Raw genomic sequence first — 14,945 nt, 5'->3', positions numbered from 1 at the left:
GCTCTACTGCTGCGACGCACAGATCAGGGTATGCTGCCCTTTCAGAGGCTGCCTTGGTTTTTTCTTCTTCCAACTCCTTCTGCAACCTTGCTTTCTCCTCCATCGCCCTAGCACGCTCATCCTCCAGCTCCTTCTGCAGCCCAGCAATCTTCACGTCTGCTTCATCCTTCTCTTTGATCTGCTGGGCGCACATTTTTTTATTGTTGATCATTGCCTCTTCAAACCGCTCGGTGGCGACCGTGCAGGCATTTTGAGCATCTCCCAGCTTCTTCTGCTCGCTAGCCAGCTGGAACTCGAGCGACACTATCTTGCGGCGTTCGTCCTCTAGCTCCAAACTGACCGCCAGCAACTCAGCATGGGCACGGTCGGCAACATTGCCCTGCACGATCGCCAATACTTCCATCTTTTTTGCTTTCTCAGCCTCCTGCCAACCCCTGGCACACGGGCTTCGCGCAGCCCCCTTCCAGCTTGCACTCTCCTTCTTGAAACTTGCAAGCTGGGCTTTAGCATCCTCCGACTTGACCTTCGCAGCCGCCGCCTTTCTCAGCAGAGCCCCTGCTAAGGTCGTTACCTCTATTTGGGCAGAGCACAACCCCCTTAGCAGCTCACCCTCATTGAACCTGGCCACCGAGCGCACGGCTACGTCATTCACAATCCCCACAAGGTGATCTGCAACCGCCCTGGCTGGGCCTTCCTCTCTCTCCAGCCGCCCAGACACTGCACGAGCGTAGTAGATTGCAGTCGTCAGTCTAGCCCCTTCTCCTTGGGGCGCAAGGACCCCCTGGGGCTACTGCCCCATCACTTCCTTAGGGTTAACTGACCCACTCTCCATCACTTCCTCTGGGACCCTTTGACTCTTCTCCCCCTATGCCTTTGGGCAACCACCACTTTTGGAGTAGCCTCCACCCCTTTTTCCCCTCTCTTCTCCACCATCGGAATGCCTTCACCACTCAACCTGGCCTTCTTCGACCTAGGCGCATCTGAGGCCCCCTCAGGGGCAACCCTCCTCTTCTTCTTCTTCTTCAAGACCTCCCCCTCCTTGTTTGCCCTTTCCTTCACTGGGTCCACGGGGGGCAGTCGCGGCTCAAAACTGTCCAAGTCTTTTTCCCTCAGCGGCTTGGGGCGCGGTCAGATTCTTTCCCTTGCGATCGGTTTTGGTGGTGGGCCTAACTACATCTCCTTGAATTTTTGGGCCCTGGCAAAAATGGTCCGATCTTCCGCCTCCTGCGCCTTTCTTCTTGCCTCTAGTTCTTCGGGTGCCAGATCTCCACCGATCGGCTGAGGGCCCAATCCTGCTGCAAACAAAGCAGACGGCTGGATAAGATCATCCCACTTAACGCCCTCCTTGTCCTTATAGGCCTTCACCTTTTTCACCCTCTCCTCCGCTGTGGCCCCCAGCTTTGGCTCCACAGACTTGGTAGGTACTCTCCACACCATGCGCACCCCCACTCCCCTATTCGCAGACACGTAGAACCACCGCGGCCTCCATCCCTTAATTGATGACGGTAATCCTGCCACCAAACCCCTCCCTGCCGTTGCCTGCAAAGTGACCCAAGTTTCTTGCTGGCCTAAGGCCTTGTAGCACGCAAAAAACTTGTCTACCGTCATAACCGCCCCCTCATTCGCTTTCGGCCACGCACTTGCACTGGCCAGTACAATCTTCCACGCATTGGGCATTAGTTGACCTGGCGCCACTTCCAGTCTGTTCAAGACATCCACTACTACCTGCGGAAGCGGCAACCTCAACCCATCCTTCAACGCCTCCTCGTAGAGGGCAAATGTCACGACCCAAACCCGACCCTATGGGTTTAGCACCGTAACCGGCCAGTAATCCGAGATTACCGAAGGCCTGCTGAACAGTAATACAGTAAAACAGAGTACAGGGCCTGGCGGAAGCCAATACAGTAAGTAAATAGTGTCCATTGAGCTGTGACAGTCTGTATGCCAAAAGATTTTTCATGCATTCATACATACACAAACAGTACAGTCTATACAGAATTTACAGTCACACAGTACAGGGACCTAATCCCTTGATAACAGTACGGTAAACATTCAGTCTATACAGAACAGTTAGACAGTAAGAAGACAGGCGGGGGAAAACAAACAAAACACCCCTAAGCCATAGCATGGTAACTCGGAACCTCGCAGTGAGGCACAAAAGCTGGCTTGACAAAACTGGAGTTACCCTGACGCTCCTAGCTCCGATCTGGTGCCTGTACACCTACATATATATATGAGCAGTGAGCTAAAGCCCAGTGAATAACATAAAGCGTAAAGGGGTTTAGAATGAATGTCCTTACAGTAATGAAAACAGTTCAATTCAATCAGTATTTCAGTTGTTCAGTACAGTAAACAGTCATATGTGGTACATCCATTAGCATAACAGTAACAGTAGGTCTTAAAAGACCGAACAGTAATGATGGCCATCAGTCAGTAAACAGTAGTGGTTCCACGAGGGAACCGACAGAGATCTCTGTAACAGTAACAGTCAGTAATAGTAGTTGCTAAGGATGCCACAGTACAGTTCAGAAATAAAGGACATACATTCATTCAGTAATACCAGTTCAGTAAACAGTTCAGTTCAGTATTCAAAAGATATCAGTTGAACATATCTTTACACAATTGTTACTCACAGAGTTCTGGGCTACAGTATGCTAGAGCGTGTCTCCCCAGTTGCCAAACCTACACAGTTCACAGGTTGAACACACACTAAGCTACACAGTTGGGAAATATCATAACTTAGTCCCTAATTTGCCTTGGTGTGTTCTACAACGATATCCTCATCTAAATGTCTTAAACTAGGCCTAAAAATGCCTAGAAGGGGATGAGGATGCAAAGATGCACATTTAAAAGCATTTTCAGGATTTTCAGAAAAATAGAGTCCCGCTCGAGCGCAGGTTTCCCCGCTCGAGCGTACAGGCAAACAAAGGTACACGCTCGAGCGTAAACTTTCCCGCTCGAGCGTACTGTAAAAGTACTGGATGGGTGAAATCCCCGCTCGACGCCCGCTCGAGCTTGAGACATGACTCCGCTCGAGCGCCCAATCCTCCGCTCGAGCGGACTGTAAAACAGTGCAAGATGCTGGAAGCTCGATTTTCCCGCTCGAGCGGAACTTCCCCCGCTCGAGCGGACGACTGAAATATGGAAATCCCAGATTCGAGCTCCAGGTTCAAAACCAAGCTCAAAAGCATCAAAACCAATCCTCTTGGGCCCATTTTCTGGAAAACTCTTATAAACACATGGAATAACACGATTCAAAACTCAATTTGAGAAATCAAAGCCCAAGGGTGTTTAATTCAAACCCAATTTCAAGCCATTTTCCAAAAACAATATGAACATGCAAACATGCATGAATTCAAACCATTTTGAAGCTCCAATGTGATGCTCTAAGGAGCCAATTCTTTTCAAAACATGGTGAAAACATGGACCATTACAAAATTATGAACATGCATGTAACCTTTTGCCATGAACTCAACTCAAAATCCATCAATACTAACATGCATGCAAAGATTGGGCTTCAATTCACCATTAATGGACCAATTCATGACTTAGCTCTACAACTAGACATGAACCATGCAAGAACCAGTTCAAACACAAGAATGAGAAGATAAAATCCTTACCTAGAGCTTGTATTCAAGGTTTAGGAGTCCAATTAGGCAAATCTCCTATGATCTCTTCAAGCCTTTCAAGCCAATTCTCTAGAACAATTCCACTCTCTCACTTCCTCTCTCTAGTTCGGTGGTGTGCAGGAAGTGGAAGAAGAAATGTTTTGTTGAGTGTATTAGGAGATCAAAAAGGCTCAAGTAGTGGGCCACTCAGGTGGCAATTTGGTAATAAGTCCAATTCATGAAATTTGGTACCATTAATCTAATTTAATCATACCTAATCAATTTTCAGATAATTATACCATAAAATCACATTAATTACGAGGGTCATGGAACATCAATCGGTTTTTAATTCGGCCGCCGATAAGGCCTTCAATTAGCAGTTTAAACATATAAGCATGAACAGATAATCATACAATCAAACAGATAGAATGCAATTTAACTAACATATACTCAATCAATTCGGTTTCCAATTTCAGTCAATCAGTTCAGTAGTTTATTCAGGTCACTAATCAGTCATAATCAGTTTTAGTTTAACGGTAATCAGTAGTTATTTGGTAAACAGTGACGAGGGTTGTTACAGCAAACTCCCCCGGCCGGGCATCGGACGGCCTCTCCGTTGGTGTTGGTAGCATCATTTCTATTTCTGTGGAAACCTGGTATTTTTTGCGCATACCCTCCAACTCCCCCGCAGTAACGGTCGACCTGTCGGCCTTCGTATGCTAGTGATCTGGCTCAGCCTGGTTGATTGGCTTCGGAGCTGCCATCAATGTCAACGAACGCGGCGGTCCTGCCGGCCCCCCTACTCTCTCCACTTGCCTCTCCATCCTGTACTGTTCCGCCAACTCCACCGCATCATTGTTCCCTAGGGATCAACCCTGGTAGTTCTAGCTTCTTCCTAGGCCATTTTTGTCGTGTGTCTGCGAATGGCTTCGGATGCGGGCGCAAGAAAGTTCAAAAAATGTCGCAAGGGTGTATCACTTGCAACGAAGGAGTCTACACTTGGAATGTTTTGATTTTTCAAAAAAATGTAGGTAAAACGTATAATCCCAAAAGCCCAAGGCTTGCCTGTATTCCAAGGGTCACAATTAATTGCCGCCAGTTTGAAAAAATTTTCAACCATCCGCCAAAACTGTCTTTTCAACACCCATTATGACCTATTGTTTCACCTCTGGCCCAACGCCTAACCTCCCCCACCACGAGATGATGCCATGTGTACGACCACGATTCACTGCACCCTTCCCCTACCCTGTCTTTTCCACTTCAAGTCACCACGTGACCTGCCACCTCTTGAGCCCCGCCCCTACCACTTCCCCCATCGCAGTCGATGCTCCTTATGGTCGGTCCCTCCACTCGGCTACCCCTCGCGGTCGGCCCTCCTCATGGTCGGCCACTCCACTCGGTTACCCCTCGCGGTCGGCCCTCCTCGTGGTCGGCGACTCCACTCGGTTACCCTTTGCGGTCGGCTCTCCTCTTGATCGGCCCCTACGCTCAATCACTTTTATCAGTCGGCCCCCCTCCTACAGATCTCTAACCACTCTCATTCTCTTTATTATTCCCTTCGTTGGACTAAAGCTGCACTCCGGAATGGGGGACTACTGACATGGATAGGCCCATAAAGGCTACAGCCCACCATGAACAACTCAAGCGCACCACCTAGGGCCCAATACATAATCCAACTGATAAGGCCCAGCACCATCTGGAAGTCAACATGGCTAGGGATGGCAATTTGAACCCGGCCCGACGGGGACCCGACCCCCCGTCCCCGATAAGAATGGTTTTTACCCGAAAAATACCCCCGTGGGGACGGGGAAGGTATTCAAAATTAAATCCCCGGTGACATTCGGGCCGGGGACGGTGATACATATTTCATCCCCGGTCCCGGCCCGGCCCCGGCCCCCGCCCCGCTCCCCGCCCCGGTCATCCCCCGATTTATATATTATATATATATGTTTGGTTTGGTTACAGACTGTGTCTTTGAATATTATATATATTATATATATATATATATATGTGTTTATATGTTTGTTTATTATTAGATATATATCTATATGTTTGTTTATTATATATATATATATATATATATGGAAAATGTTTGAGGGCCACAATTTTTGTGGCCACAATGGCTCAAAACTGCCAAAACAACGTTGTTTTCGTTTTGGCAGTTTTGAGCCATTGTGGCCACAAAAATTGTGGCCCTCTAGCATTGTTGTGTATATATATGTTTATTATTTACAGATCTGTAACTCTCTCTCTTATGCTGTCTTACAGATCCGCTCTCCACCTCTCGTCGCCTCCCTCTACTCTCTCACTCTCTTCCCTCTACTCTCTCTCTCACTCTCGGCCTGATCGCAACGTCGATCATCGGTATCCGCGACGTCGATCATTAATCACAGCCACAGCCCATCGCGACGCAGTCGCAGTCACAGTCACAGCCACACCACAGCCACTGTCGCGACGTCGTCCATCGCCACTCCTTCATCCAGATACACAGATCTATTTTTTTGATCTGTTATATATATATCTATTAGATCTGTTATATATATATATATATGTTAGATCTGTTATATATATATGTGTTAGATTTGATTTTTTTTTTTAGCTCATCAGATTGTTATTGTTGTTGATGTTAGATCTGATTGTTGTTGTTGTTGAAGAAATTTGGAACTGATTTTTTTTTTCTTTTGGTCGGGGACTTTTCGGGGTCGGGGAAACCCGATCCCCGTTAAGGGGCGGGGGCGGGGGTAGTGATGAGCTCCCCGTCGAGGTCGGGACCGGGGACGGAGGGAGTTTCCACCATCGGGGATCGAGGACGGGGAGGGTGATCCCCGGCCCCGCCCCGCCCCGTTGCCATTCCTAAACATGGCATAAAGGACCAATGATATTTAGACACAGGGCAAGCCACATTAGCAGACAAAGATCTGTAAAATGATTGTCACTGCACATCGCTATTAATGCAGCCCCTCACTACATTTATTACGATAACACCTCTCCGTCGGGACAACACGCCCTCACCCTGAACAAGGTAAGCTACAGTATAGACTTTTGGCCAAGGTGACAAGCCGGAAGGGACAATGAAATGATTACCAAAGAATATAAGCAAACATTGAAGACAAGAAGAAGGTTAAACTTTTCTATCTCTAATCTATCTACATACTCCACACTCTCTCTCTTTAACTTGTTCGTCGGAGAGTTCGCTGGGGGACTCCTGTTCCCCATTGAACTCCTGTGCAGGTTCTCTGGTGGGCTTGGTCATTCGGATATTAGGCTTGAAGAGCGTGGATCAGTCCAACCCGTCCTACCATCGTTACTGTATCATCAATGCTAAAATATTATCACAACAACTCAATGATACGAAAAGTAAGTATAACAAATAAAACATTTTGATCAATTTTTGTCATATGTTGATTACTTATAGATAACATAATAAATTATGTGACTTCATAAAAGTGACCGTGCAAATGCTTATAAGTATGAATTTATAAATATCATGAAAACAATTATGAAATTCCTATATCAATCGAAATATTAAGGCACAATATCATTCCATTTTCTTAAAAAAATTATTCTATATTTTCTACATAAATAAAAATCTGCTAATGACTAATGTTATATTTTTTATCATGTAAGATATTTGTAGCACAGAAAACGAGGCTCAACAACTCTTGGTGTATAAAAATATATTAAATATTGATATTAATGCATTCTTGCACCAATAGTATGCAAATAATATGTAATAGTAGGTTCAATGAAATTGTATTATGAGATGAACTATTAAACAAAAATATGTAATTGTGCAATTAATTTTATACCTTCAATTGTATACAGGTATGGACTATGAAAAACTGAAGTGAGAAATTGATAGAAAAAGATTTGTGTAATATTATATACTTAAAAGACATTTTTATTATTTATTATTTAAGATAAGATTGTGATCTCAACAATCTAGTTATAAATTAATGTTTATGTTTATAAAATTTATCATTTATGATTTATCATTTAAATTCTTCAGTCGAGTATTTATTAATTTATTACTTAATTGTATTTTGGATACAAATCAATTTATCCATACAAATCTCTATACTTAGTATATATATCACATACTAATTTAAGAGACGCACATAATTATATTACTAAAAATTGATAAAAAAAATCACGTGTTACATGCAATACACGTGCTCACCACTAGTAATATATAAATAAATAAAGTAAAAAAAGGCATCAAAGTTTCATGTTGTTTTTTACCACACATTGAAAAATAACATTGTTTATTTCATTTTAAATATAGATTGTTAGATTATTACAAAAGCCTAATGACAAAGGATTTCAATCCATAAAAAACTGGTGACATATAGGATTTTTGTTTCAATTTTCCTCATATTTTTCTATTTTGGGAGGAGACTGTCTTTATTAGTCTTTGAATGCTAATGAAGTGTTTTTTGCCACGTCAAAAATTCATACATTAAAGAAGCAAACATTTTAGCTGCCAAACGTGGCCCAAACATTATTGCAGCATTTTTGTAATTTATTTATGATAAAAGTATTGTCAACTTATCCTCTCAAATGCCCCATCTTAAAAATAAAAAATAACTCAAATAGAGTTTTTGGCAAGGCAATTTTTTACTGGTGATGATTTTTTTTTTTTTTTAAATATTAAGGATTGAGAAGAGGGATTATGGAATTACAATAAGTACTCAAAAAATAAATTTTAAAAAGTATTCATAATTTAAAATATGTGAATAAGATTTATTGTCCACCATTTATATCCATACCATACAATACAAAATTATTTTCCATTTCCATGAACATTATGGTTTAATACAACCATAGGTCAATCACTACATGTGCATGTTTGTTATTCCATAACTTTTGAATCCTCATAAATGGATCCCAAAAAAGCTCTTATTATGTAACAGTACTACTATACTTCCATACTATCAATCAAAAACCTTATGTTTTTTAAGGTGCACAAAACACAACCTTATAGTTGGTACTCGTAGGGCACGTAAATGTGCTAGTCTGATCATCCTTGGGGTAACTATAGGCATCTGGGCACCTATCCTTAAAGAATTTTGAATAATTTGTGGGTCCACAGCTTCCAGAATTACAACAGTACTCATCGGTCTTAAATACTGTACACGGGTTATTACACCCGCCCTGGGCCCGCAACTCATTCGGGCATTGCCCGTTTATATCCGCATTACATTTGATGCCCCGAGTGCACCCATTGGAAGTAGGGCTAAATTCCATCGGCACATTGAACCCGTCCACCAGGGATATGTCAAAGAAGTCCAAGTTGTTGAATTGGTTTAGTGCATATTCGGCTAGTGTGTTAGGTGGTTTACCATAGGCTTGGCACTTTAGGAGCCCATTGCAGTCACCAGTCTGGCACCCACCTCGACCTGCTACATCGAAGAAGCAACCGGTTCGGGCCCATACTCGGGCTTGCATTGTGCCTGGGGCGGGGCTGATGGTCCATGTTTGGCCCCCATCAAGTTGTCGACCACCACCAGGCACAGCTGCTCCCTAAACAGTATAAGGGCAACTATTTATAATATCGATATTGGCTGCATTGGTGTAAATGAAGATGAGAGAAATGAGAAGCAAAATGGGTAGGGAGAGAGATTTGAAAAAGCTCATGTTTGGGGACTATGTGGAGTGGGAACTATAGATATATTTGGGATCAATTAGGTGGTGGTTTGTGGAATTTTGAGAGAATAAGTTTTGTATTTGTCACGATCTAAACCTGTCCCTAAGGGTTTAGCATCATAACCGGCCAGTAATCCGTGATTACCAAAGGCCTGCTTAACAGTAATGACAATAGTACAGAGTAAAGGGCTGGCAGAAGCCAAACAGTAAATAAAAGATGTCTAATGAGCCGTGAAAATCAGAATAGAAAAAGTCCTTTATGGACAAAACCACATTCATAACCATGAACATACATACATATCAAATGCACATAACAAACAGGTTAGGGACCCAGTCCCTTTACCATAACTGTATAATCAAGTCTTATTCAGTCAGTACAAAACAGGGACAAAAGGGTGAATCTGAAGCACCCCAAAAACAACCTTGGCTTGAGCAGACTCGAAACCTCGAAGTCAGGCACAACGGTTGGCTGGACAAAACATAAGCTTAACTCGACGCTTCTAGCTTCGGTTTGGTGCCTGGCTACCTACATACATATATAAATTGTGAGGTAAAACCCAGTGAATAACAACTGTGTAAAAGGGTTAAGAATGAATGTCCTTTCAGTAATTAAAAAAGTCATTTGCATCAGTAAATCAGTTATTTAATCAGTGGTTCATATCTCATGCCCTACTAGTCATTTAGAAATCATATCAATCATACGTGGTACATTCAATAGCAGGACAGTACAGTAGGTCTGAATAGACCGAACAGTCAGTTGATGGCCATCGAAACAGTATACAGTATTGGTTCCAAACATTGGAACTGACAGAGATCTCTGTAACAGTAGTAGTAACAGTAACAGTAATAGTACAGTAGCAGTAACAGTAACAGTAAGTTGCTATGGATGCCACGAGTACAGTTCATAAAATAGGACAAATATTCATTCAGTAAACGATGTCATTTCAGAAAACAGTATAGTCAATCGTTCAGAAAACATTTATAATTGAACATATCTTTACAACATCGTTACTCACCGAGTACTGGGCTATAGGCAAGCTAATCAGCGTCCTCGGATGCCAACCCTACATAGTTGCAGAACGAACACACACTAAATTACACACTCGGGATTAATAACTTAGCCCCTAACTTGACTCGGTATGGTTCTACATCAATATGCTCATTACGATGCCTTAAACATGGCCTAGGAATGCCTAGGATGGGATGAGGATGCAAAAATGCACTTAACAACATTTTTCAAAACTTGCTAAAAACAGGGGTCTCGCTCGAACGTGGCGAGCCCACCGAAACAGAAAAGTCACTCGAGCGCAGACTCCCTCGCTCGAGCGGTCTGCAAAAACATGAAAAGTACTGGTTGCTAAAATTCTCTGTTCAATGCTCGCTCGAGCGTGAGGCATAGTTCGTCGCTCGAGCGTGCGTCTGCACATGCAAAAACCTGAGAGCTTGCAATTTACGCTCGAGCCAGCATTCCGTCGCTCGAGCGGAGCTCCGAACACAAAGGTGGTCGCTCGATCGTGGAAGCCAAAATCTGGGTTTTCCAGATTTGCTCCCAAAGCTCAACCCAAGAATCAAACATATCAAAACTCATCCTTTGGAGCCAATTTTCTGGAAAACACTTAGAAACCCATAATACCACATGTTTTTAAGATCATTTCATAAATCAAGCCCAAAGGTGTGACAATTTGAGCACAAATTTAAATGTAAACAAGAAGAACAATGCAAAAACATAACATGCATGAGTTCTTATGAAGTCTAATGCTCCAAAGCACGATCAAATGCAAGATTGACATAAAAAACATGGTGAATTTCTAGAGTATAACCATAACATGGATATGCATGTGGAAATTCACATGAAAATGATCTCAAGATTCAATAATATGGACATGCATGTATGAATGGACTCTCGAATCAACACTTTAAGCTAATTCTTGATTCTAATCTCCAATTTTTCCATGAATCATGCATGCAACAACTTAAATTTACAATTAAGGAAATGAATTTCCTACCTTAAGTCTTGAATTCCAAGTATAGAAGCCTAATCTCTCAAGTTTTCTTCAGTTTCCTCTAAGTTTCAAGCCAATCTCTTGTTGAATCAATTTTTCTTCCAACACTCTCTCTCTCTCTCTCTCTCTCTCTCTCACGTTTTTGGTCTAGAGAATGGAAAAGATGATGTATCAAACATATATGAAGTGGAAAAGAGTTAGTCTTGAATTAATCCACTCAATCGCAAACATGTAATAATCCTAGATTCAATTAATTTAGCATTATTTATTCCTATTTAGTCATTCCAAATTGAATTTTAATTAAACATACCATAAAATTCTATAAATCCTAATTAGCATGTAACACCAATCAATTTCTAAATCGGTCGCCAATAAGGCTTTCAATTCGTAATTTGAAAATTAAAACATGAACAGATCATTCAGTAACAAACAGATAGAAATGCATTCTAAATAACACACTCATGTAATCAAATTAGAATTTCATCTTAATCAATTGCTTATCATGCTTAAGCATAGATTAACGCTAATCAGAGGTGAGGGTTGTCACAGTATTTATAGGAGGAGGGTGACCATATGTTGGTGTGTAGGAGTGTGAATACATAATTAATTTTTGTGGAAATTTTATGGAATTTTGGTAGATGATGATGAAATTGTTTGGCTTGACTTGAAGATAAATCAACAAATGAAGAGATACAAACAACCAAGTCCATGAATTTTTTTTCTCTTTATTTTCTATCCTTTATTTATTTATTTGCTTTTTTTCCGTGTTTACAATTGTAAAAAATATTTTCAAAAAAATATATAAAAAGAAGAAGAAGAAGCTAGAATAGTCTATAAAGTTTTTTTTCCTACAAGAGAGCTTTACATGACCCACAACAAGCTATTCCTTAATTAATAAGTTGGCTTTGAATCTTGGATTTAGAGAGAAAATGTAAATCCTTCACAAATTCAAAATCCAATCACCTTTTTTCTTTTTTCTTTTTTTTTTTTTACAATTTTTTTATCATTGAATTTTTATTTTAATAAATATGAACGATTGAGAAAATGTTTAGATTACAACAATTACTATCCTTTTGAGATCAAATTATTTTGTTCATTTTTTTTTATTTATTAGCGATATTTTTAAAATTTTGTCGTTAAGAGTCTTTTTTAAAATTTTTGGGATTACTTTTTTTTTACTATTATTCTCATGATAACAGAAATTAGTCTCTAAATATTATTTACAATAAATCTGTATTTTTTAGAACAAAAAATTTGATCCCTTAAAACTATTACATGTTGAGTATTGTAAAGAGTTTAATTAAGACATGACTTACTATGTTTGGTTTTGATTTTTCTGCTAAAAAAGCACAAAGGACTGCATATGTCAATAAGATAAAATATCATATCCAAACCATAATCATTGTACTTTTTCTCTTACAAAAGTCAAAAAAGTCAATAATAAAACCAAAAGAGATTAAAATAGTTTAAAAAATCAAGATATTTTAACTCTTCCCAAACAAAAACTATAATGTATAATAAGGCCATCTCTCTCTATTGCTCATGCGAGAGACTTTGTTGTAAAATTAAGATGATTAAAGTTTTATGTTAAATTTACTAAATCATTTAGCATGACACTTTGCATGTGACCTATGTATTGATACACTACCTACGAAGAAATGGATTATTTTTATTTATTTATTTATTTATTTTTATCAGCAAAAAAGTGGAGTCTATTACACCATTGCGATGCTGACAAATTAAATGGTAAGTAAATTGGGTATAAAAATTCAATATTAATATGATAATCATATTATCTCATCTTATTTTATTTATTTTGTGATGTGTTACTACTGTATTAATAACAAATGCGAATGACACAGAGAAAAGACTCAAATAAAGTCATAAATTATCCAAACAAGAAATTTTTTCTATATTCATGCCCGATTAGGTTTATGTTTATTACAACCATAGGTTACAAATACATGTGCACATCACTACATGTGCTTGAATTTATTCTTCATAAGCTTTGAATCCTCATTAATGGATCCCAAAGCTCTTATTGTGGAACACTAGTACCACTACTTGCATAAGTACTATCAAAATGGAATTTAAGGGCAAAACACAACCTTATAGTTGGTTCCCCCATTGCAAGTAAATGTGCTTGTCTGATCATCCTTAGGGTAACTATATGCATCTGGGCATCTATCCTTGAAAAACCTTGAATAATTTGTGGGTCCACAGTTTCCAGAATTGCAACAATACTGATCGGTCTTAAATACGGTACACGGGTTATTACACCCGCCCGGTGCCCGCAACTCATTCGGGCACTGCCCTTTTATATCCACAGTACATTTGATACCCCGGGTGCACCCATTGGAGGTAGGGCTAAAATCCATCGGCACATTGAACCCGTCCACCAGGGATATGTCAAAGAAGTCTAAGTTGTTGAATTGGTTTAGTGCATATTCAGCTAGTGTGTTAGGGGGTGCACCATAAGCTTGGCACTCGCGGAGCCCGTTACAGTCACCGGTCTGGCACCTGCCCCGACCTGTTCCATCAAAGGTGCAGCCGGTCCGGGCCCATACCCGGGCTCCCTTTGTGCCTGCAGGAGGGTTGATGGCCCATGTTTGGCCGCGGTCAAGTTGTCGACCACCACCGGGTACGGCAGCAGCCCAAACAGTAAAAGGGCAATTGTTTATGATGTTGATAGTGGCTGCATGGCTGTAGGTGGAGAGGAGAGCAATGAAAAAGAAAATGGGAAGGGAAAGAGATTTAAAGAAGTTCATGTTTTGGGTATATGGATTGGGAGCAATATTGGGATGTATTTGAGTTCCATAAGTTGTGGTTTTGTGGCATGGTTATTTATAGGAGTAAGATGGTCAAGGGTTGGTTTGTGTGAGTGCTTTTTTGTTGTTATCTTTTGTGGAAATTCTGCTTGGGAAATTTTATGGGTTGGGTAAGTTACAATATGTGGTCTTTTATTATATTTTATTATGGTATTAGTTATAATTTATTAATCATTCGGTTATAATTTATCATGGTGTTAGTTATGACATATTGTAATGCTGATTATGATCTGTTGTGATTATTATTTTGATTGTAATTAAAAAGATCTTTGTTATACCTTATATAGTGTTTGATTATAACTTATTATTTTTTCAGTACAAACACGAATGGTATTTGGGCCTTACAATAGCCAATGTTCTACTGCTTTTTGGGATTATTTTAGGTCTTATTTTGATAATCTGAATCATTCATTTTTTAAGATATATCGAGTAGAACATATTTTGACAATTTGATCTTTTTGAGAATATATTATACTCAATATATCTTAAAAATAAATAATTTAAATTATCAAAATAAGATCAAAAATAAACCTAAAATACTGCACAACAGTGGGCTATACAGCCTATTCCCATTGTGACCCTTACTTTTTGTAGTTTTCTTTTGCAAAAATGTTTCGGCCCTTTTGTCCCCACCCCTTTGATCCCTTCTCTTTCTCATTGGTTATATATATATATTTTTTTTGCTCTTTCAATCATCATTCGTCACGTGTGTGCAGAATGATGGGACTAGTGATTAGAGTAGTCTCTATCATGGCTCTTTCTTTTGTGAAAATTTAGATGATGTACATGTACTACAGTATTATATAAGTGTTTGGCTGGACTTTAAGCCAACAAATTGGAGAAATAAATAGTCATAGGAT

The 14,945-nt window shown here is 40.2% G+C and overlaps 1 protein-coding gene and 1 pseudogene across 1 annotated transcript; both read right to left on the bottom strand.

The window, feature by feature from the left end:
• Nucleotides 1-2,181: 2,181 nt before the first annotated feature.
• LOC114283483 (thaumatin-like protein) lies at nucleotides 2,182-9,245 on the bottom strand (annotated as a pseudogene).
• Nucleotides 9,246-13,145: 3,900 nt separating this feature from the next.
• Nucleotides 13,146-14,083, bottom strand: LOC114283482 (thaumatin-like protein). Its single transcript, XM_028226305.2, has one exon. It carries the CDS (start codon nucleotides 14,023-14,025, stop codon nucleotides 13,348-13,350), a length of 678 nt encoding a protein of 225 aa, XP_028082106.2. The 5' UTR covers nucleotides 14,026-14,083; the 3' UTR covers nucleotides 13,146-13,347.
• Between the last annotated feature and the right edge of the window lie 862 nt (nucleotides 14,084-14,945).

The sequence above is a fragment of the Camellia sinensis genome, chromosome 11 (genome assembly GCF_055761805.1).
Source record: "Camellia sinensis isolate YWXY chromosome 11, ASM5576180v1, whole genome shotgun sequence".
Taxonomy (NCBI): domain Eukaryota; kingdom Viridiplantae; phylum Streptophyta; class Magnoliopsida; order Ericales; family Theaceae; genus Camellia; species Camellia sinensis.
The sequence above is the reverse complement of the archived record's forward strand: the minus strand, read 5'-3'. Positions and strand labels throughout refer to the sequence as shown.